The sequence below is a fragment of the Dermacentor albipictus genome, chromosome 8, assembly GCF_038994185.2.
Source record: "Dermacentor albipictus isolate Rhodes 1998 colony chromosome 8, USDA_Dalb.pri_finalv2, whole genome shotgun sequence".
Classification (NCBI taxonomy): Eukaryota; Metazoa; Arthropoda; class Arachnida; order Ixodida; family Ixodidae; genus Dermacentor; species Dermacentor albipictus.
The window spans coordinates 17,416,287-17,439,670 of NC_091828.1; the positions used below are offsets into that span (position 1 = coordinate 17,416,287).

A 23,384-nucleotide genomic window follows, 5' to 3' on the forward strand; every position below is an offset into this window, starting at 1 on the left:
AACATTGCATTTCATTGGCCACTGTGAAGCATCGAGGGAAACGGTTCAAAGAAGGACGTGAGAGTTGCAAAGACGATCCAAGACCGGGCCAAAGCCACCGTACAATCACCCCCAAACAATTGCAAAGGCTGATTAGACAAGAACGGAAGTTAAGCATCGATGAATTGGCAGGGCGTGTGAACATCAGTCACGGTTCGGGTGACATGATAATTCATGAACATTTCGGTTATCGGTTTTGTATGCGCAATGGATGCCCAAGATTTCGGACCACCGCCAGAAGGCGGAGAGGTTCGGCACTAGCTTGACTCATCTAGTCCGGTATCATGATGAGGGTGACGACTTTTTGTCTGCAATTGTGACTGGGGACGAACCATGGTGCCACTATTACGAGCCTGAAACACGATGGCAAAGCTTACCGTGGAAACATTTAAATTCAACACCCCCAAGGAAAGCAAAGGCTGTCATTTCTGCCGGATAGGTGTTGTAGACTTTCCTTTTCTATCGTCAGGGGCCATTATTGATCAAGAACAAACGACGTGGAAAATTAACGAATGGGATCCTCTTGCTCCATGACCATGCCCGCCCCTACATCGCTAGTGTGGTCAACAGAAAACTGCCAAAGTTAAAGTGGGAACCGCTGACACATCTGCCCTACAGCCCAAACCTTTTGCCTTGAGACTTCCACATTTTGGTGCAATTGAAAAAAAAAAACAGCTCAAGGGAACCAGATTCGCGTCGGACAAAGACGTGAAAGAGTCAGTTACAGACATTTTGAAGCAGCAACCCAAGGAGTTTTATGAGACGGGAATCACATGACTCGTTAATCAGTGGGACAAACCTCTAAATGCTCATGGAGACTGCTATCAAATAAAGTACGTCGTGTGTCATGGATTCCCATTTGCTCACTTTCTTTTGACTCGCGCCCTCGTATATTTTGCAGAACTGCTTTTTATATGTGCTCTCTGTTGCGACTATAATTTTGGTGCAATTACTCACAATACACGACCGGTGACAGCTGCTCCTGCGCAACACACTGTAACAAAGGACAGCGTAACTGAGATTTTTCTCTGGTGGTTCCACATGTACAGAAATATACACAAGGTTCTTGAATGACAAATTTCGGTAGAATATTTGTCCTCAACTTGTCAATTTCATGGCATTTACATTTTTTATATCAGCGGCATGCACTGCTTTGCTGGTTTCGAACTGATACAGTTCTAAAGTTCGTGTGATATTTTCTTTACTTATAAAATAGACAAAAAAAAAACGTGGAAGCACTGATATCAGTTATTTCGGGCACAATTTTCGGGATATACGAGCATATTCTTTTATGAAAAAATACATATTTACTTGTCTTGACAGTGCGTAGCGTTTAAGAATTAATTGCAGCATCTTTGGGAATTGCACTGCAATTATTATTCATGTATTTGATGGCTTGAGAAATTATATGAGGCGGCCGAGCTGAAACCTGATGTCGAGAAAGCGTATAGGCTTCCGTCGGACGGCAACTCATGAGTTAAAACTAAAGGTGACAAGCCCTGACGGATAAAGGATAGTGCGCTTGCAGCTAGCGTCTTGAAACGCCCGGACCTGCAGTCAAGAAAAATATAAATATCATCCACGAACCTAAAGCTCTTTACGATGCTAAATCCATGAAGGCGTCTACTGAGGCCTCTGTCCAGTTCAGCTAAAAATAAATCGCTCAGAGTGGGCGCGATGCACGAGCCGATACATATCCCCTCCTTCTGTATGAATGGCTGGCCGCCCCACTGGATAAAAGTGGACTGAAGATAAAAACTGAGCAGTTCCAAAATACCGCTACATGACACCTCCGTCTCATTCATAAAGGCGACACTTCCAAACCTATCAATACACCCTAAGAAAGAAAGGACTAAAAGGGGTAGGGAGGTTAGTCGTTTTGGGGACTAACTGATTTGCTACAACCATTAGTCCTTTTGGGGACTAACTGAGATGGGATGAACTGTTACTCCCCATGCGCTTACTCCTTCGAGGACTAACAGTTACCCTTGTCCGATGCTCCTCAAGGGAGGAACGGTAATTCGTTCCGATGCTCCGGAAAGGTGGAATTAATGAAATTAGGCATTTACACCCTAAAAAAATTATTCAGTTGAGAAAAAAAGAAACGTGCCCGAGAGCAGGATTCGGAATCGCGTCCTCTCGCTCACAAGTCAGGCATCCTAAACACTTCACCACGCCGCTGGTTTGACAGGACAGGATATTTAGACATGGTTAAGCATGGGAATGCAAGTACGGCAATATAAAAGCGACTCCGCACTTTGTGCAAGCTATGCAGTGAGAGTCTAACGTTGAGTGTACTTGCAACCATAAGTGACTGCGGATAGAAATCAGCCCGAGTATTCTTAGGGTGATTTAAACTGAGGCACTAAACGCAATGTATACGTGTAGTGAGCTCAAACGGGGCACCGAAGACGACAGACAAGGCCAATTCCTCTGTCGCGTAGCGTGTCCCGTTTGAGCTACAGATCGCTTCAGTTCGCAACCTCCTTGGAACTGAAGGAGCTTAGGTACTATTGACCAAGAAAATCTAGTCGTCTATCAATGACTTGCGCGTTTAATGTGTATCGCGCACTTATGGTGTGCGCACGAAGGGCATGGCTCTTCACATTCTAGCTTTCAAATTTCACGCAATTTTCTCACGAAGAGGCAAGGTGCTGATTTGCATGTAGTTCAATAGACAATGCACGAACTTCGAACCATTCACGATTTATAGAGAATACCGTTTTCGCCGCATCGCTCCATGACACGGACGAAAACAGCGAAGTTCTTGGGGAGTAACTGTTGCCATTCGTCCTCCTATTACACTCTTTCCGACCAGGGACTAAACACTTACTCTCCGAAATTTGCACACGGCACGCACATTCATGTAGTTAGTCCATTGAGGGACGAAAGCGCCCTTTTTAGGACTAACGGTCCAATTACTCCCGTTTTCCACGGGATTTTTCTTAGAGTGTACAGTTTTGCACAAATGAAAGCAGGCAAGACTGGCGTGAAGACTAAAACAGGTCGTTGATGTCAATTGAAAACGACCCGAGATCTTCGTGTGAGGATGACCTCTGGTAGTCTAGGACAACATCAGAGTTCTTGACAAGAAAGAGGTCATCAATGCGGAACAGAATAAGCGATGTTTGCAAAAATAGGGCAATGGACTTCTGCCAAGTGCCCCTTTCAGAGACGATAGCTCTGAAAGTATAGTGTCAACCTTATGTGTTTTAACACTGAAAACATATCGAGACAATCTCGATTACTCGCTCCTATACCTTTGAGAACACTATCTAATTTTAGCCTGCTACACAGTTTTTTAGCCTTTGATTTTTCTTTTGAAATTGACAGGTTTCTGCATGGTGCAAAGGCGTCTTGTACTGCTTCTAAAGCTCTCTAATTCAAAAGACCATGACATAGCGCCGCGAAACCTCCCTCTTTGTCTGCCGCTAAAACACACAGATCTTTCAGGAAAGACAAGGCTCGCTTTACCTGTGGTCCGGGGGCCCCACTCCGTGTGAAACGTCCACACCGTCTGACAGACACCGCACAGAGTCCTGATGCGACGCATGCCGGGCAAGCTGTCTGGCAAGATAAGCTGTTTGAGGTGGAGCTGCCACAGGGATTCAGTGGTCTGGTCAAGCAGATTGAAGAAATCCCGAAGCCTCCCGCTGTTTTCTGTAGGTGCTCCCTCAGTACTCAGTTGAGCGACGAGAAGCCTTCTGTGCAGACGGGCAAGACGAAGCCCCTCCGACTCCTGAATCTTGCAAATACGAATGCCATGATTCGCCGAAGGCAGGAACCCACCGAATAGCGCTCGAAAGCCTTGAGGCAAGAGCTTATGCTTCATGCAGAAGGAGAGTGAACGAGCACCGCAAAAGGCGCTAGTGATGAAGGCCACGGCAACCGATGGGTCACGAGGAACACGTAGAAAGAAGCTCTCGATGTATAAAAATGAAGTTCACTAAGGTGACTGTTTGGGAATGTTGGTAGGACATGAATGTAGCTTCTTGCGCACAAGACGAGAACAAAGAAGATGCTTAGACTCCGTTATAGAAATGTAATAGAAATGAGAGAGGGGTTTGTGGATTCCCACTGGAGAAATTGTATGCGTAATCAGGGAGACGCCGCAAATACACTCTAAGAAAAAAAGGACTAAAAGGGGTAGGGAGGTTAGTCCTTTTGGGGACTAACTGATTTGCCACAACCATTAGTCCTTTTGGGGACGAACTGACATGGGATGAACTGTTACTCCCCATGCGCTTACTCCTTCGGGGACTAACAGTTGCCCCTGCCCGATGGTCCTCAAGGGAGTAACTGTAATTCGTTCCGATGCTCCGCAAAGGTGGAATTAATTAAATTAGGCATTTATACCCTAATAAAAAAATTAATGAGCTGATAAAAAAAAATGGCACAGTGGAGGACTCGAACTCGCGTCCCCTCGGTCACCAGTCATGTACTCTAACCACTTTACCACGCCGCTTTTTTTTTTTTTTTCTTTCATGGTATTTATTACAGTGGCAACAACACTGACACTGACAACACTGACAGTCACTCAGAGAAAAGGCATCGTTCATACTGTGGGTAGAAATGTGGTTTCACTTTAGAAGGGTGGTAAGGTTAGGCACCTCACCAAAATGGGGTACCAGTCTGGCTGGGTATCAAGTTCATCATAAACCTGCTTTAGGTGTAGGGTCATTTGGATGAAATTCACCCTTGTAGGTACAACCGTTTCGGCGTTTCTGTCCATCATTCGCGTTTTCCACAAACTGTGCATTCCGATGAGAAAAAACATATCAAAAGGTGCACTATTATCAGCGGTCGGCAGCAGGTATCGCACAGTATGAGCGTTGATGTCAAAGTCTTTTTTCAAAGTTCGTTGGAGGACATCCCAAAATAGTATGGCGTCGGTGCAGCTAATAAAACAGTGTTCAATCGTCTCTGGCACGTCACAAAGGCGACAGTTAACAGAAGAGACAAAGATACCCTTTTTCTGTAGCCATGTTTTAACCGGTATGGTTTCACTATGAACTTTATAAAAGAATGTTTTGCAGCAAGGGGATATATACATTTTACGAACTCGTTTTAGAACATCGTGACCTGGCCATTGGATGTATAGTGATCGGTAAAATGGAGGCGGAAAAAGCATGGACAATAGATCTTTGTATAACGTTTTACGCGACACAGAGTACAAGTATTCTGTGGAAAACCGAACTGTCAGGAAACGAACCGCCAAGTAAACTTCTTGCATGAACCCCCACAAGCATAAACGTGAAGAAAAATTCGAAGAAACGATTAAATCAGGTAAAGCATTAACAAGTGTGACTTGCATGAATGACCGAATTATAGGATGTGATGTATCACGAAAAAAGAAGAAACGAGACACTATTTGCCGCACATAAAGATGTACTAAACCCAGCCCACCTTCACTAACGGGCCTGAAAATATTGTCTCGCCTCATGGGCTCAAAAGTGGAAGACCATACGAAGGTCGCAAAGATTCGGTGAAAGCGTTGGATGTAGAGCCTGGCACAATGTATAACTTGCAATACATAGTAAATTTTTGTTGCCAAGAACTTATTGCAGGCCTCAGCTTTCCCAAAAATAGATAGTCGATGTGGAATGAATGTCTGGGCGTAACCTTGCAGGGCAGAAACCTGTTCTTTCCAATAGTGTGCGCTTAATTTATATGCGTGTAGCGGCACGCCGAGATACTTTGGCGGGACACCGGTCCAATTAATGCCTGCAAACTGTTCTGGTGTATAGCACCATGCGCCAAACCATAAGCCTAAGCTTTTTGCGGAGTTCATTCGTGCTCCTGATACGCTGCCAAATTCCTCTATTTTTGATACTACCTTTTCAACACTGGACTTATCCGTGCAGAAGAACGCTAAATCATCTGCATAAGCTAAGACTTTTACTTCATTACCCAGTATATTGAAGCCATGGATGTCACTCGACTGAATTACGCTTAAGCATAGCGGTTCCAGATAAAGGGCGAATAGTAATGGGGACATAGGGCATCCTTGTTTTACCGAAGAGCAAATGGAAACTGGTTTAGAGAGTTGGCCATTAATAACTAAACGAGTGGTACAAGACGTATAGCATAGCCTAACGCCTTTAAGCACGACAGAGCCAACATTGGCATGCTCCAGAAGTGTAAATAGATAGGAGTGACTGACACGGTCAAAAGCTTTAGCAAGGTCTACCTGGAGCATTGCAAGCTGTTCAGTGGAACCGTAACAATACTGAAGGAGTGTACGGGCGATATGTATGTTGGTTTGAATGGATCTGCCCCTAATTCCACACGTCTGATGGGAACCAATGAGAATTGACATCGCAAATTGCAATCTATTCGATAAAATTTTTGCAAAAATTTTATAATCTACGTTTGACAATGTGATTGGCCTGTAGCTTTCAACAGAACGCAGTTTCTCCTTATCTGAACTTTTTGGAATTAAAACTGTGTGGGTTTTGCAAAAAGATTGCGGAAGGGCGTCTACCTCTAAGCTTGTAATAAAAATGTCCAATAATATGGGACTGATAACTGATTTGAAAGCTTTGTAAAATTCACAGGAAAGTCCATCAGGGCCGGGTGTTTTCGACAGAGGCAGCTGATCAATAGCTAGCTCAATTTCTTGTATCGTAAGGGTATCACTAATGCATGCACAGTCATCATCCTGTAAAGGTTTTACAAGAGACACAAAACTCTCTAAAACTTTTGCATCGTGATCATCGGGCCGAGCACTAAACAACACACTGTAGTAAGTTTCGAACTTAGAAATTATGTCATTCGTATGTGTTAAAAGAGTACCTTCGGAGTATATTTCCGGAATTACTTTGGAAACAGCGTGACGTCGCTCGTCAAGTAAAGCTTGACGTGTTGGTTGCTCAGACTGCAGAGCGCGCATGTTTCGAGATCGAACTCGCGCACCTCTGTAACGCAGTGCATCATACTTTTGCAACTCACATTTAAGATTTTCTATGTCAACAATGTAAGTGCCTGGCATTTCGCATTCCATCTGGTAAAGGTTGTGTAGGCTCTTAAGAAGTAATGTTTCTTCATTCTTTCTATAGAATGCTTTCAGCGATCCAATTTCTATAGCCACTGTACGAACCTCTTGTTTAAAGAGTTCCCAAGCTGCAAATAACGGCAAGTCAGTAGAAAGAGAATTTTTTAGGGTCATGTGTACGCGATTAATAAAATCCTGATCATTTAGGAGGTCAGAGTTAAGCTTCCAGAGTGCCCACTGTGGTCGGAAATTGGTTGCAGATTTCTCACCAATCTTTGCGATAACCATGCAATGATCCGAGAACGAAACTGGGATAGTAGTGCAGGACAGTTCCCGGGAGAGGAGTGATGAAGAAACATAAATCCGATCAAGGCGGGCATAAGAGCGACCTTGAATTCGTGTATAAGAGCGAGCTCCCTGTCCCGACACTCCTATATCAACGAGCCCTGCATTTTCTATTACGTTAGACAAAACTTCACCACTCCTGTCCCGCTGAGTGTTAATGCCGCTTCGATCGCACGGATCACATACACAATTGAAATCGCCCATTAACACAATGCAACGATCACAGTCCATTAGACTACGCACAGTATCAAATAAGACAATTCGTTTTGCAGCGTCATTAAATGCATAGACGTTGACTAATCGCCATGGCACACCCTGCAACACAAAATCACAGCATATATATCGGCCTTCAGCGTCTACATGGTAACTAAGTGCTGAACAAAGTAGGCTCTTTTTCAGAAACAGGAAACAGCCCGCGGATAAACCAAGAGCGTGTGAAACGCAGACGTTATATTCAGACAGAAAAGGTCGCAAAGCCCTTTCTGTCTCGTCATCACTCTCAATCTTCGTCTCCTGCACGGCGACGAAGTCGAGCCGCTTCCTAGACAAAAGCCGGCGAAGCTGCGCCTGTTTCTGCAAAGACCTAAGGCCTCTCACGTTCAAAGTTGCGAAGAGAAGTTGCTGGGACAGGGCCATGGTGAATACCAACTATTTAGACCTAATTCTCTATGCGGTCGGTCTTAGAGGGTAACGGTGAGGCTCCCTCCGAACCCTCACCAGGCCTCCTGGACCTTGATCGCCGGCACTGTCCTGAGTGTGTCGATGTTTTGCGGCGACGTGCTTTCCTTGTGGTACTGGCCGTCTCGCTGTCCGTGCTTGATTCTGATCTGTTAGTCGCACGGCGCTTCGGAATTGACGTATCCGCGCTACTTCGTCTGTCTTCTGACAGCATAGCGCACGTGTTGACGTGCTTCGGTGTAGCAGATGAGTCATCAGCGGCTGTCTCATTCGCTGGCTGGGAGGAAACTGTCTGCGTAGTAGCGGGCACGTCTTTCTCTTCGCTACTTTCCTTTTCCACGGGCGGTTCTGCGATGTCATTGTCTTCAACATGTAGAGGGGCTTTACTGGCACAGCTGGTATTCGTGGAAGAGGGAACGTCTCCCGTTGCGTCGAGAACCTCAGTAACATCCATTATGTGTTCCTGCAGGCTTTCTTCTGGAGGCCTTGTCCTGTGTCGTAGCTTGTCGGCGTATGTCACAACACATTCTTCATCTGTGTGGCCAAAGCGTCGGCAGGCTTCACAACGTGGGGTTCTGCAGTTTCGACGAATGTGCCCAACCTTGTTACAGCGGAGACAAAGTGGGGGCCGGCCTGGAATCAATACAAGGCTCTGCACTCCACAAACGTGTAGCAGATGTGGAACGTCTCCCACGCCGACTCCATCGGCAAGAGTCAACACCACGTCACGATTTAGGGTACGCATTTGCTCCATTTCCGATACTCTCCAGCTTTCTGCTGATATAGACTTCACTTTCCCGTAAGCCTGGAGCGCTTCTCGAATGTAATCGTCTGCCAAACGTTCAGGAAGCCATAAAAGCTTCATTTTCACTTCTGTGGGCTCGGGGTCAATAACGAGGCAGCGTCTACCTTTTACGAATAATTCTCCGCACGTGACTAGCTTTGATTTCGTAATTGATGATTTGCACGTCACCATCCACACGTGTGACATCTGAAATTGACCGATGGAACTTATTTCCTTTAGGTCAATAACGTTCCGAAGGGCGTCTCTGAAGTCTTGGGCTCTGTACGGTCGACCACTTAAGTCAGCATGCAGGAAAACGGAGTCCACAACCAGCTTACCGGTAGGAAGACGAGGTATCACAACACGGTAGTCATTGCTGCTGGCTGAAGCCTGAGCAGCACCTCGGCCAGGGGCCGATAAATCCTTTGGAGCGGAGAACATGAAAAAAGCGACCGTTCGGAACGCCGTCTTCTTCTTCCTCCCACTTTACCACGCCGCTTGCTTGCATGCTTAACCTTGTCTAAATATCCCATCTTTACAAGCAAGCGACTTTACCACGCCGCTTGCTTGTAAAGATGGGATATTTAGACAAGGTTAAGCATGCAAACGCAAGTGCGGCATAATAGAAGTGATTACGTATTTTGTGCAAGCTATGCAGTGAGAGTCTAACGTTGAGTGTACTTGCAAGCATAAGCGACTGCGAAAAGAAATCAGCCCGAGTATTTTTAGGGTGATTTAAACTGAGGCACTACGCCATGTATACGTGTAGCCAGCTCAAACTGGGCACCGAAGACGACAGAGAAGGGCAACTTCGCTGTCGCTTAGCGTGTGCCGTTTGAACTACACATCGCTTCAGTTCGCAACCTCCTTGGAACGGAAGGAACTTAGGTACTGTTGACCAAGAAAATCTAGTCGTCTATCAATGACTTGCGCGTTTAATGTGTATCGCTCACTTATGGGGTGCGCACGAAGGGCATGCCTCTTCACATTCCAGTTTTAAGTTTCACGTAATTTTCTCACGAAGAGGCAAGGTGCTGCTTTGCATGTAATTCAATAGACAATGCATGAACTTCGAACCATTCACGTTTTATAGACAATACCGTTTTCGCCGCATCGCTCCATGGCACGGACGAAAACAGCGAAGTGCCTGGGGAGTAACTGTTGCCGTTCGTCCTCCCATTGCTCTCTTTCCGAGCAGGGACTAAACACTTACTCTCCGAAATTTGCACACGGCACGCACATTCATGCAGTTAGTCCTTTGAGGGACGAAAGCGCCCTTTTTAGGACTAACGGCGCAGTTACTCCCGTTTTCCCCGGGATTTTTCTTAGAGTGTACGGGCACGTGTAAACCGGTATATAGTGCATTCTCAATTGTCAGCAAAAATCGTAATCAGTTAACCCGAGAAATAATCGAAGCGTAATTGATTGACAGGTGTGATGACACCTGCGTGTCAAAACCGTATTCGCCCTTTCCAGCTTGGAGCTATCCTTCTTGCGTAGAGATAGGAATCTTGTGCGGGCGGCGTCCACGTGATGTGTCACAGATTCTGCTATATATGTGGTCACTTTATTCAAAATAAAACAATATTGTAAGTCTGCGCTTGCGTGTCTCAGCATCTTCTTTGTCCTCGTCTTGTGCGCAAAAAGCCGTATTCAAGTCCTACCAACATGCCCAAACAATCACCTTCTAGGTTGAGAGCATGCATGGTAGAGAACTACGTCATTTGAGGAAACTAAAATGGGCAAATAATTCTGCGCGTCCAGTGCATAGCGCGAACTACATGGTCACATTGTTACAATAGTTTCATTACTGAAGCGAACTGTTATGCTTTAATACGTTACATTTTTGTGAATCCTTGTAAGTTTCCTTGTAGCGCTGTAAGAATATTTGCATGTACTGAATGGCGAACTGAAATATTTAAATGAATATTCCAATAGGTGCTGCATTTGCGTAATGCGTTTGTGCTATACGATTCCACAGGTTGAGGCAAAAAGAGATAGAATGGAACTTCATGGAAAGCAGAGAATTCTGATGGCGTGTATGAAGCCATTGTGTTCTGCGCGGGGCAAGGGATTGGGGACGAAAATTTCCTTGAAGCAGGGCGGCAGGAGGGAAAAAGGGGATAAAATAGTATCATCCTGACCAGCCTATTCATGCCCACTGCAGGACGAAGGCCCCTCCCGGCGACCTCCAATTAGGCCTGCCTTGCGCAAGCCGATCCCATCTTATGCCTATAAAGTTACTAAATTCATCACCCCACCCAGTTCTCTGCTATCCTCAGCTGCGCTTTCCTTCCCTTGGCACCGGTTCGGCAGTTCTACCATAGAGCGCCGCTTATCCACCCTACGCGCTACTTGGCATGCCCAGATCTATTCCTTCATGTCAACTATGAATATCGTCTACCCCTGTTTGCTCCCTAATCTACACCACTTACTTCATGTTCTCTTAACGTTGCGCCTACAATTTTTCGTTCCATCACGCATTACGCGGTTCTTAAAAGGGCACTAGAGGGAAAAAATAATCTTCCGTGTGAGTTAATTGCCCTTCCGCAATACAAAAAGAAGCACCACTCTTACCGCGAGAAGATGGTTCGTGCACTAGAAAAAAAAAGAACAGAATTCGGGTGGTGACGCCGCCTAGAATTTTCCGCACCAGCTCACCGTGACGTGATGGATTTTGACAGCGTCTGCTGCGCCAGGTAATATTTTAGCGTGTAAAGGTCGACTATATTGTTTTCTAAAAGAGCCGAGGACTGAAGATGACAAGTTTCGCGGACTGTTACTGAGGAAACGCGTCCAAAATGCGAAAAGATACTTTGAAACCCGTGACGACACACTGACGCACCGTGTTGGGGTTTCGGCGCGAAATTTGAGCTTTGAGCTTCAGTTTCTGTTTTAATAGTCGACCTAATGTCGTGGAATTGACGACGCCAGCATTCTAACAGAATACCTTATCTGTCTAAATTGGTTGACTATTTTGCTTTAGTGTCCCTTTAACTTGTTCTCGGCTTCTTTGTTAACCTCCGAGTTCCTGCCTCATATGTACCTATCGATAGAATGTATACTTTACAACGAAGCGCTAAGCTCCCGGTCATGATTTGGTAATGCTTGCCGTATACGCTCCAACCCATTTCTATTCTTTTGTAAATTTCCTCTAACGATTAAGGCCCCCTGTGAGTAATTCACCTTGGTAAACGTATAGTGCTGCACATATTATATCATATTATATAGAGGCTGACTGGTGATGATGAATTCTTGTTCTCCTGTCAGGCTTTTGTCTGTTGGGAAAATATAGGAATATCACATTTACGGTTTAGTCAAAGGTTGCGATGTGGAAGAAGATATTTTACAGCTTGCCAATTCCGTCAATATCTCGATCGAACGAGTAAAGTATAGATCTGAAGGACGACGTTGCTTTGAATGAGAAGCCATGGGACCTGGTATGCTCTGTAGCTCTAATAAAGGCGGAGGCTCACAGGAAGCCTCAGCCTCGGCTTAAGCGGAAGGTTAAAGAAAATGACGGATCCGCGGCCTTATGCAAAATCAATGTGCAAAAGCCAATGTGCAAAATCACAAAAGCGCCAATGCGCCTCTTACTAAGGTGCGCCATATGACTGGTTGCGATGAACTGAACGATGAACGCTTCATTGCGTGAGGGTCCACACACAAAAAAAAAAGAGATTGTTTTGAGCTGCTTTAAGGTTCCCAGCTGAGAATTATCCAACTCTGAGGCCAAATTTCTTCTTCAACTGATTGCATGAGCTAAGTATTATGCGGGCATTCTACGAGTTTTGAGCGAGAAATTTCTTCCTTTTATAATGGGCACTTAGTGGATGCGAAAAAAAATGTATGTGAACAGCGTTCGGGGGTTTTCAAATACTTTTATTGATGGACCAACCTGTTTGTGTAAAGTATAAGCAGTTAGGTTTGACACGAACCTCTTTTTATTTTTCTTTTATTGCGATAGGAATTATATGGACACTCCAAGCGCATTCCTGCCGTCGCCGTGAGGTTCTGTATTAAGTTTCACAGCGATAACACCGTCGTCGCGCGCCCTGCGCTGAAGTGCGGTGAACGAGTGCGAGGGGAACCGACGATCGCGGCCGACAGGCAGGGACGAAGGCAAAGAGCAAGCGTGCCGCCTTCGCTCGCGTTCGACAGAAGACCGTTGCGAGGCATCGGGGAGAAGGGAGGGAGAATGGGGAGGGGGTGGGCGGCGTACTAGTCCAGTTGCAACTGCGCATGTGGCAGCTGCGCGCGGTCGCGCGCCCGTATTTTGAGAGCGATCTGCGTTTGGGGGGCAGAGTCTAGGTACGCCTAAGACTCGTAGCTTTGTGAGTGCTGTTTGTCCTCGGTGCTCGCGTTGAAGCGATAAACAGCACCAATGCCACTTCGTTCGCTGCTGCTGCCGCGTTTGCTCACGCCAGGTTCTGACAGCGAGTGTCTGCAGTCATGCAGTGTGAGGTGTTCACGTTCGCTGTGTGCGCTGACACCATGCTTGTTAATTTAATTAGTAAGCGAATACTTACGAGTTAATACGGTTGACAACAGCGCTATCCTTACTTCATATATGGCTGTCTGCTAATTTGCTATCGCAAGCGATGCTTCGACTTTAGGGCGAAACTGCGACTCTTCTTTTTTTTGGCTCCGACAAGGAACGTTAGAACGTGTTCGGCACTGCAGTCTTACACAGTGTGCCTAAGTTGCCGCGAGACAAGAATCGGAGAAAGGGACACGCTCCCGTTCGTGACGCAAGTGAGAGAGACAGAGGTAAATCTGCGGCCGAATGGAAGTCATAGCGCGCCGTACACGTGCTCTACATCGTGCTATGGTGGCGCACGCGCAAATCGCCTCAAAGGTCTATAGTTGGTGTTGGCCCGAGAGAAGCATGTATACGGTGGTGGCTTAACGGCTAGAGCATCGGCCTGCTGTTCTCTGCGTCAGGGTACGACCCCACAATCGAACGCCTGAATATGCTTGTTATGAAACGAGGCGAGACAGGAACTTCCTACCTACGTGTCGGGAAGTGCCTGGGATATGTCAAATGGGAAATGCCTCACACAAAACAATTCGGCAGTGGCACTTAAGGCTGCTCACCTGTGGGAATGCAAAAGCATTATACCTTTTTAGACCTCGGAACGTCAGGAACGCGCTCCTTTCATGCACTCATGACGTGGCGCCCCCTCCTGACCATTCGCTGCGCCGTCACGCGCCCAATGATGCACGCACGAGGCCACACCTTTATTCAGCAGGGACCGCGGAGCCGCATGCAGTGGCGTCGGGAAAGCTCGCTCGTCTAGCACCCCGGAGTCCGTGGTTCGATTCCCACGGGAACCGAAATGTGCGAAATTTACTCTTCAAAGACAGTAATTCACTCCGTTTACAGGAACTTCCCCGAGAGTTTGACGTCAATATGAGCGTTTCTTGACGTGTTTTTATTCTTTCCGCCGTAGGCCATCTTTGGTACCATCTTTCAAACATGCCTACTACGACGGATTTTCGCTAAATGAAGCATGTAGTGTTTTTCCATTAAAAACCATTTAGCGTTGTCATTGCGAAGTCGACTGTGGGCCTGGTTGGGCACTCCCAGAATTTACCTGATACCCTCTAAACTTCACAACAATAACTCAGCTTAGCACCCTCATTACTCTCCGCTGTATATACGACGTATGATCTTGCATTCTGCGTCGGTTCTACCGACGCCTGCATCTGGCGGCTTGTTGCGACCAAAGTGGCGGAGTAGGGCCCTCGATTTCATTCCCACTCCTTTCCGGAGAGTGGAGATCCTTTAATTCCACTTCTTTACATCTTGGATTGGTGACGGTAGAGCCGTTCCCACTTCTGCAGTGGCTGAGCTGATCCCTTACATTCCTCCAATTCCAGCAAAATGAAATGCTTACACTACGATTGTTTACTACTTGTGTTCTTAGCAACTGAAAACATACATTTCAAGTCTCAGCAACCATAAAAGTTATGTTATAATGTTACAACACGTTCACGTTATGTTACGATAGCAACGTTAGAAAACAATGTTGCAGCTCAACATCTGCAGCATGTTGTTACCTGTAGTACCTGTAACATGGACTAATGAGGTGAGAGTTCTTCGCCTACTTCTGCATCTATCTATCTATCTATCTATCTATCTATCTATCTATCTATCTATCTATCTATCTATCTATCTATCTATCTATCTATCTATCTATCTATCTATCTATCTATCTATCTATCTATCTATCTATCTATCTATCTATCTATCTATCTATCTATCTATCTATCTATCTATCTATCTATCTATCTATCTATCTATCTATCTATCTATCTATCTATCTATCTATCTATCTATCTATCTATCTATCTATCTATCTATCTATCTATCTATCTATCTATCTATCTATCTATCTATCTATCTATCTATCTATCTATCTATCTATCTATCTATCTATCTATCTATCTATCTATCTATCTATCTATCTATCTAATCATTGTTTCCGTCACTCAGAAGGACAACGTCCAAGTATCTACCTGCCCGACGTAAGCGAGTTGCAAGTACGGTTGCTTTTCGGGCTTCATAAATTATTTCATTGTTTCCGGCTGGCGAGTATGCAACCTTGAGGACAAAATTTCTTGTGGAAGGAGGAGGAGGAGAAACTTTATTATTGCAGAAACCGTTGCGCGGTTTATTCCTGGGTGGTTCCCTCTGACAGGGCTCCACTGGTGATCGCGGCTCGCCGGCCTGGTCGAGAGTCGCCAGTTGGCTTCCCAGGTCCAGTTCGGAGAGTCTCGCCTCCCAAGACCACGTAGTGAGTGTGTGTGTTGTGACTCGTGGCGAAACTGCGTCACCCGGACGGTCGGTGCATTCGTGTGTTATGTGCGCTAGTGTCGCTGTGTGGTTGCTACACCAGGGACATGTTCGGGACGTATAACTGTCTGGGTAGATTGCGTGTAGACGAGACAAGTGTGGGTATGTGTTAGTTTGCAGGCGGCGCCAGTCCCTTGCCTGGAGTTTATTGAGAGCTTTGTGTGGCGGAGCGTATTGCGTTCTTCCGAGCCGTTGGTCCTGTAGTATTTGTTGACTCGTGGGTCGCTCGTCGGTCTGTCGGGGGCTGAAGAACGGTGTGGTCTGCCGCTCGGCTAGTGAGACCTCGAGCTGCGCAGTCCGCCTCTTCGTTGCCCCGCAGGCCTTCGTGCCCGGGGCACCAGACGATACCATGGGTCCATTGTAGTGTGCGACCCAGGATTTGAATGGCTTGTATAGGGAGTGTTCCATTCAGGTATAAACGACAAGCCGCTTGTGAGTCAGTAAGGACACGGGCGGACCTTCCCTTGCTCTCAGCGTCGCGAAGTGCGAGAGCGATTGCTGCTGCTTCTGCTGCTGCGCTGCATGTGGCGCGGATGGAGGCTGAGGCTACCAGGTTCCCCTGATTGACAACGGCGAGTGTGTATTTGAGCCCGCAACGTGGCGACGAGGGATACGGGCTAGCGTCCGTGTAGTACGTATCCGGGTCTCTGAAACAACGTTTGTGCAACATGCGGGCACGCGCTGCTCTTCTCTCCTGATTGTGGGTGGGGTGCATGTTCTTGGCGATAGGGTCTACTACAATGTTCTCTCTAATGTGGTTAGGCAAGAGTTGTGTTTCTTCTTTGCAGTACTGAGGTGTCAGCGGGTACCCTAGCCGTTGAAGAAGGTGTCTTCCCTGTTGAGTCTTGTTGAGGCGCTCCCTCTGCGCTATGAGCGTGGCACTTGCTAGCTCCTCAAAGGTGTTGTATACGCCTAGCGCTAGTAATTCCTTTGTGCTTGTGCTTGACGGTAGCTGTAAGGCCGTTTTGTACGCGGTTCTTATAAGAATGTCCATGCATTCTGTCTGGCTTTTGCGCTTGACTTGATACGGTAGTGCGTACGTGACACGGCTGATGACGAGGGCTTGTACCAGTCTTAAGGTTTCGTCCTCTGTGAAACCACCTTTGCTGCGCTCTACTCTGGGGATGAGTGATGCGGTGCTTCTTATAACGTGATTTAATTTCTCTAAGGCTAGCTTTATGCCGTTGTTCTCCTGGATGTGCATACCTAGTATGCGTGCGGTCGGGACGCGCTTTATAGGTTGCCCGGCAATATCGAGATATATTGGCGGGGCTCGATGTTCCTTAGTTTGCTTAGGCCGGACGTGAAGATACTCCGACTTGTGTGAGGCACACCTCATTCCTGCTGTGGTTAGGTATGACTCGATGTATCCGATAGCTGTGAGTAACGTGTTTTCTCTGTCGCCGTATGAACCCTTGGTTGCCCATAGAGTGATATCGTCGGCATAGAAGGCACAGCCGAATTTTGGGATGTTTTCCAGTTGTAAAGCAAGTTTTCTAAGTCCGATGTTGAAGAGGAAAGGAGATAATATTGACCCTTGGGAGTAACCTTCTGCGGTAGATCATATATGTCCGATTGTACGCCTGCTATGCCGATGCGAGCTTTGCGGTGGCTGAGAAAAGCCACGACATAATGGCATACTCGCTCTCCGCATCCTATGGCGGCGAGGCCATCTAGGATGGTTTCGTGTGCTATATTATCAAATGCTTTTTCTACGTCGAGGGCTAGGAGTATGTTGTTGTTGCTGCCCGGTTGTGGGTTGAGGACCTCTTCCTAGAGGAGGAGGAAGACATCCTGTGATGACATGCCTTTCCGAAATCCGTACATGCAATTGGGGTGTAGTCCATGGTGTTCCATGTGTTGTTCCATTCGAGTGAGCACAATTCGTTCAAGAAGCTTGCCTAGGCAAGACGTAAGCGAGACCGGTCGTAAGTGATCGAGCCTGAGCGGTTTTCTTGGTTTGGGTATAAGGACAGAGGCCTCACAAGAAGATGGCGCAAACAGAAGCTAAATCTTGTGGAACTAATGTGACTAGCGACATATCCTGCTACCATCTATGAGCTTTGAAGGAAAGTTAAAGAAAACATATTATTAGTGCATTTCTACTGCAGATATATCGGGCGCCTGGTAGATGTGAGTCATGTAAGCTAGTATTTAAAAATATCTGGCGCTTTATTAGCGACGTCATTGTTGGCAGTGACATCGTCGGTGACCTAAACGTTGTTTTTTCACCAACCAGCTAATTCTTGGCGCATCCTTTATTATGGGTATGTACCATGTTTGAAGCTTCTCGCCGTCGTTGTCATGTACGCATCTTGTGTGCCTGTTTTTGCGAGCATGACGATGAAGTATTGCTACACACCGCCATCACGTGACTAACAACTTCTATGCAATGCACATAATGTTATCTTCGTCCGCTACCCTATATTGCCGGTTGTAGCCTCCGAAATACCTTCACAGACGCCACCAATCTCAGGGTCTGCGCAGCACGAAAATATACACTAATTGCATTGCGCCGTCTTGCGCGGTAGCGCAGTATCGCACCCGGCCCTCAAGTGATCATTGTTGCAGTGACATGGTTTCAAATGCCAGTGGTGGTCAGGTTGTGGATAAGCATTTTCGTTCTACCACCTGTGGTGATGGTGAACCTCAGAATGAAATGAGGAGGTGGTCTGAATATGACAAAATAACGATTAGAACGGGCATCGTCAGTGGGACGGAATGGACGGTCGAATTGGCATATCAACTTGATTTTCAGTAGCTGCCGTGGCATAAAAAGAGTGAAACCTTTTTGCAGCATAGCACGATATTATCTTGCAGCGCCCGTAAAAAGGGTGGCAAGCGTTGTTACGAGCTGGTACCAGTTGGTATGGGGACGGGGTTTCGGCGACCTTGAATAACGTCTGCTTGGAGTTCTAACCAGACTGACCATCGGAGAGGGACCGGCAGGGAAGACGCGATGATATAAAAACAAATGCCGGAAGTTTAATACATCGTTACGGGTGAGCGGTGCTTCCCAAGACAAAAAAAGTACAAAAACTCTCGGCGTGCTCGTTCATGCAAAGGCAGAGATGTGGTGCAGTCACGCTGGCCTTCTTGAACGCTTCACCATCCGGGCATCTCTCTTGCTCCCTGGTAGAGGGCCTTGTCGGCAAACCGGTCAGCCCACACAGAGAACTACGGAGAGAATGAGCACTCACTTGTGTAGAGGCGGGGAGCGCAGGTAACGTCGGGTCAACAAACTGACCCACCCACACACAGGAATTCGGAGAAAAACCACTCACTGGCGCAGAGGGGTTGAACGGAGGACAGTGGAGAGTAGGATTTGCAATGGGGCATAATCCCGTCGCACGCAGCCGACGAACAAGTCTTTTCATGTTGCCGAGCATGATGATTAGGCATGTCGTGTCTCAGGTGCTTGGCATCCGTTTCTTTCATCACCGCACACAGTGAACCGTAACAGCGTGAAGCCGTTTCATCGAACGTGATCATCGAACGTAATCGTAAACGGTGGGGAATGGTGATTCCCTGATAATAGAGTATTCGAGCGGCATTTTATACCTCAGTCTCTATACAAAACAAACCAATCATGATTGATGTTGAGAAATATTGTGATCAGTTGACGGCCAAACGTGTTGTAACTGCCTGAACTATTCCAGAAAAGATCTTCAGCAGGCTCCTGCGTCAATCGAAAGCTCATTTATAAAAAGGATTTGTTTTTGAGCTAGAGATACATGTGAAGTGATGACATGGGCATCCTTATCACAATTGTATGCCCTTTTCTAAACAAGAAATATATACATCAGATTTCAGTGAGTCCCTATTATCTGTGAATTTGTCAGCGCTGTTGAACATTAGATGTTTCCCAGTGGGCGCGTTCAAATAGGTCTCCTTCTGCAGCTACGCAGTACGGAGTCCGCTTTATCACATCTTCAGTGGCTTTATTGATGACTGACGTTCGAATTCCATGGCAGACATCCGTTATCGTTGTCTTGAGCTAATCTGACGTCCATCTTGATCATGTAAGCGCGGTCTTTCATATCACCCCAAAGAAAGAAATCGGGTGGAGAGAGCTCAGTTGACCTATCCGGCCAATTTACAGGCCCATGTTTCCAATCTATTGCGAATAAAAAGTCGCATGCGGCCAGTTTCCTACTCGGCTACTGCTGTGTGCTGGTGCTCCATCTTGCTGATACCACAGAAGTGGAAGACGTGACGACAGTACTTCGCTGAGAAACTCATCCACCACTCCTGCAAGGATTTCACCCACGTAACGCTGTCCAGACAATGTGTGATCGAAGAAGATGGGACCGATTATAGCACCGGCGTCAATTCCGCACTACACATTGAATGGCCACTGTTACTGGTACCGAATGCGCTTTACCCAGTGTCCTCCAATAGTCCCTCCAATAATGTGGATTATGCAAATTTACCTGGGAGTTTCTGTGAAAATTCGCTTCACCTGTGCACATGATGTTGCTCAAAAAGTACGGTGACTCATCGGGTTTTATGAGGACCCAATTCGAGAAATCTAGGCGATTCTACAGGTCCATATTTTACAAGCATTGGTGCTGGTTAAGGTGGTACGGGTGAAAGGCCGTCGTTTAGAATCCTCTAAACTCCACGTCTCGCACGCTAGCATGAGGGTTTGAAGCCATAAATGCTATTATTTTCTTTATTTCCTCCATTTTGTTCTGGCTAACTCAAAAGGAGCCTGTTCGAGGGCGCTGCTTATGATGCGGGTGGGAGCGCAGTCACGTGGTATTTGCCATATTTCGCAGCGTTTATTTATTAGTCGAGAAAAATTAGTACGCAATTAGTACGTCGCTGAAGTTACCGCAGTTAGATGTCCCTTGGCTGTGCCTACAAATGCCTCACTGACACTTCGATAATTATGATAGTACGTTTCGAGTTAAATAATTAATTACAATTCTCTAACTAAATCTCACTAAAGAAAAAAATCTTACTGGAAGCTACTCCACTGTACTGGAAACAATATGCGCTGTCTTTTTTTTTTTCGAGGAACGCATGACATTTTTAAAAGTCTCGGTGCATGACAGTTAATTGGGACACCCTGTATATATTTATTACCTCTGCATGCAAGTGAAGATGTTTCCATCCCTAATAAATGTAAACTATTGGAAGTGCTTTTCTTAATGAGCCATTAGCTTTGCTTACTGGAAAGAGAAGCGATACTGAGACACATATCATTCAGGTGCATTTCACACGCCGTTAATTAGAGACACTAGAGAGTTTTAGATTAGGGGAGGCATGCGGCTTGCGTCCCCTAATCTAAACGTATCTGTTACCTAAGGGATCACTAAATTCTACAGGTTTTTTTCAGGGTAAAAAAAGAATGCAGAGCATTTTGAAGTGATATGAACATACAGCAACGTGTTCCTTCTTTAGGCATAAGCTATCTATAGAAATAATTGGTTATTGGCTACCTCCTTCTCCTTAATATATAGTAAGCTTTGTCCTGTGTATATATTTAAATATATTGTGTATGTGCATGGTGTTTACAGTGGAAATTAAAAAAAATATGTTGAAGGGAGAAAATATGGTTGAGGGCACCGCAGCAGTACTTCTAATGGGCTTGTACTCGTATTGTCCGGTTTTCAGAAATAAAGCGAAAGTATGAATTAAAATCCGTGCATGTCCGCGCCAATAAAATCCAGTAACCTATTAGCCACAATAAAATAAAAGCCACAATAAATAGGCTTCGTCATGGCCAAAGGGGCGCTCACCATCCTCCCCCGCCGGAAAACTCCAGAGGGGGCTCGGGCCCAGGAGGCCCCCCGTAGTCGGCGCCTATGCCCGTTCCGGTTTTGAGCTTGATACTTCATGTGGCCACCTCTTTCTATTGCGTTCAGTTTACTCTTTGTCCAACTTCTCATTTCATTTTCTTTCCTTATATAGTAGGGGTATTACTTAAGGGGTGGGAATACAACATATACAAACAAGTGTTATAATGCATTCAATTCTGTAAATAAAAGGTTGTTACATATTGAACAAATTGTAAAGAGCAGGTTATGGCAGCGATTTGATGAGGAAGGCCATTCCAGTGTTTAGATGCTCGGTAGAAAAATGAGGCTGAAAATGTGCGTGAATGTGGTTGTGCTACCTGCTGGGGATGGCCAACGCGTCGTGAACGGCGCGTTGGGGGAACAATGTACGGTGGTCGATTAAGCATCGAATAGTAGAACCTCTGGAAGAGGGAGAAGGTGGCAATGCGGCGCCGAAGAGATAGAAGCAATAAGGAAGATTCTTTTTTTAAAGGTGATATGCTGACGTTGTAAGAGTATGTGGGATGAATATACCTGGTGGCGCGATATAACTGCCTCGAGGGCATTGGCGAGATATGCTTGATGCGGATCCCAGATGGCAGATGCGTATTCGAGTTTCCTTCTTACCAATGATCTATAGGCTAACAGTTTTACATGCAATGGAGCGAGGCGAAGGTGTTCGTCTTAGAAATCCCAATGTCTTGTTAGCCGATTAAATAATATTAGTAACATGCGCATTCCAGGTTAGATCATTAATCAAGGTGACACCTAGGTATTTGTAGGATTGCACTGATTACACGGTGACGTCACCAATCCGATAAGAAAAGCGAAGAGGGTGATGACGACGGGTAAACGAGACAAGTTTGCATTTGTTGGAGTTGAGTGTCATCAGCCAAACATCACACCATTCTTGTACGCTGTTAAGGTCGGATTGAAGAGTTATTTGGTCAGTGATGGTATTGACTGCGCGGTAAATAACGCAGTAATCGGCAAACATACGGATATGGCAGGACACATGCAAGGGTAAGTCGTTAATGTAGATAAAGACAAGAAGGGGGCTAGGGACGGATTCCTGTGGTACGCCTGATGTGACGAGTGTAATGTTTAAAGCGTGGTTATTAAATGAGACATACTTTGAGCGGTTAGTTAAAAATTGCTCAAGCCATTTTAGGATATCAGGATGCAAATGCAAACGAGAAAGTTTTAGTAATAGGCGTTGATGAGCGATTTTCGCTCATCGCTCTTCATTGGAAATACTGTTTGTGTGCACTAAAAATTCTCACCCACCCTTAATATTCGGATCTTGTTACCGTCTTCCTGATGCCGATTCAAGCTTTGTTGCATGCTTCCATAAGGCGCTTTGCACTCTGGCACATTCTTTTCCTAACGCGCCAGTCATTCTGTTCGGCGATTTCAACTTTCCAACAATAGTATGGTCTGACATAGCACAAACATTATCGAAGCGCAATGCAGAAAGTGAATTTCTTGACACGTGTCTTACGTTTAGCTTATCTCAGCTCATCTTCAATCCAAGAAGGCATATAAATCAATCGTCCAGCTTGCTCGGCCTCTTGTTTGCCACGCATCCTGACAACTTTTCTGAGATAACATTTTTGCCCGGGCTTAGTGATCATGCTGTTATTCACGCTACTTATCAATTTCATATAGCATATCCCCCCAAAATAAGAAAGATCATAACGCTCTACGACAGAGGGGATTATGTCGCGTTCAATGAAAAGTTAACTCAGTTCAGTTACTCCTTTCTTGAAACGTTCACTTGTCGTTCAGTTGAAGGTAACCGGTTAATGTTTAAATCCAAAATGCAAGAACCAACGAAAGCCCATATTCCTACCATCACTGTAACTGAACGGCCCTCATCCCCTTGGTTTAATAACGCAT

At 45.9% G+C, this 23,384-nt stretch overlaps 1 protein-coding gene across 1 annotated transcript; it reads right to left on the minus strand.

Moving 5' to 3' along the window:
* Positions 1-4,531: 4,531 nt before the first annotated feature.
* On the minus strand, positions 4,532-9,303 carry LOC139048637 (uncharacterized). Its single transcript, XM_070523090.1, has one exon. The coding sequence runs from the start codon at positions 9,279-9,281 to the stop codon at positions 8,037-8,039; it is 1,245 nt and encodes a 414-aa protein (XP_070379191.1). The 5' UTR covers positions 9,282-9,303; the 3' UTR covers positions 4,532-8,036.
* Between the last annotated feature and the right edge of the window lie 14,081 nt (positions 9,304-23,384).

Bases quoted from the DNA above. Each gene is read 5' to 3' on its own strand.
- LOC139048637 (XM_070523090.1), bottom strand. From the start codon at position 9,281: ATGTTCTCCGCTCCAAAGGATTTATCGGCCCCTGGCCGAGGTGCTGCT.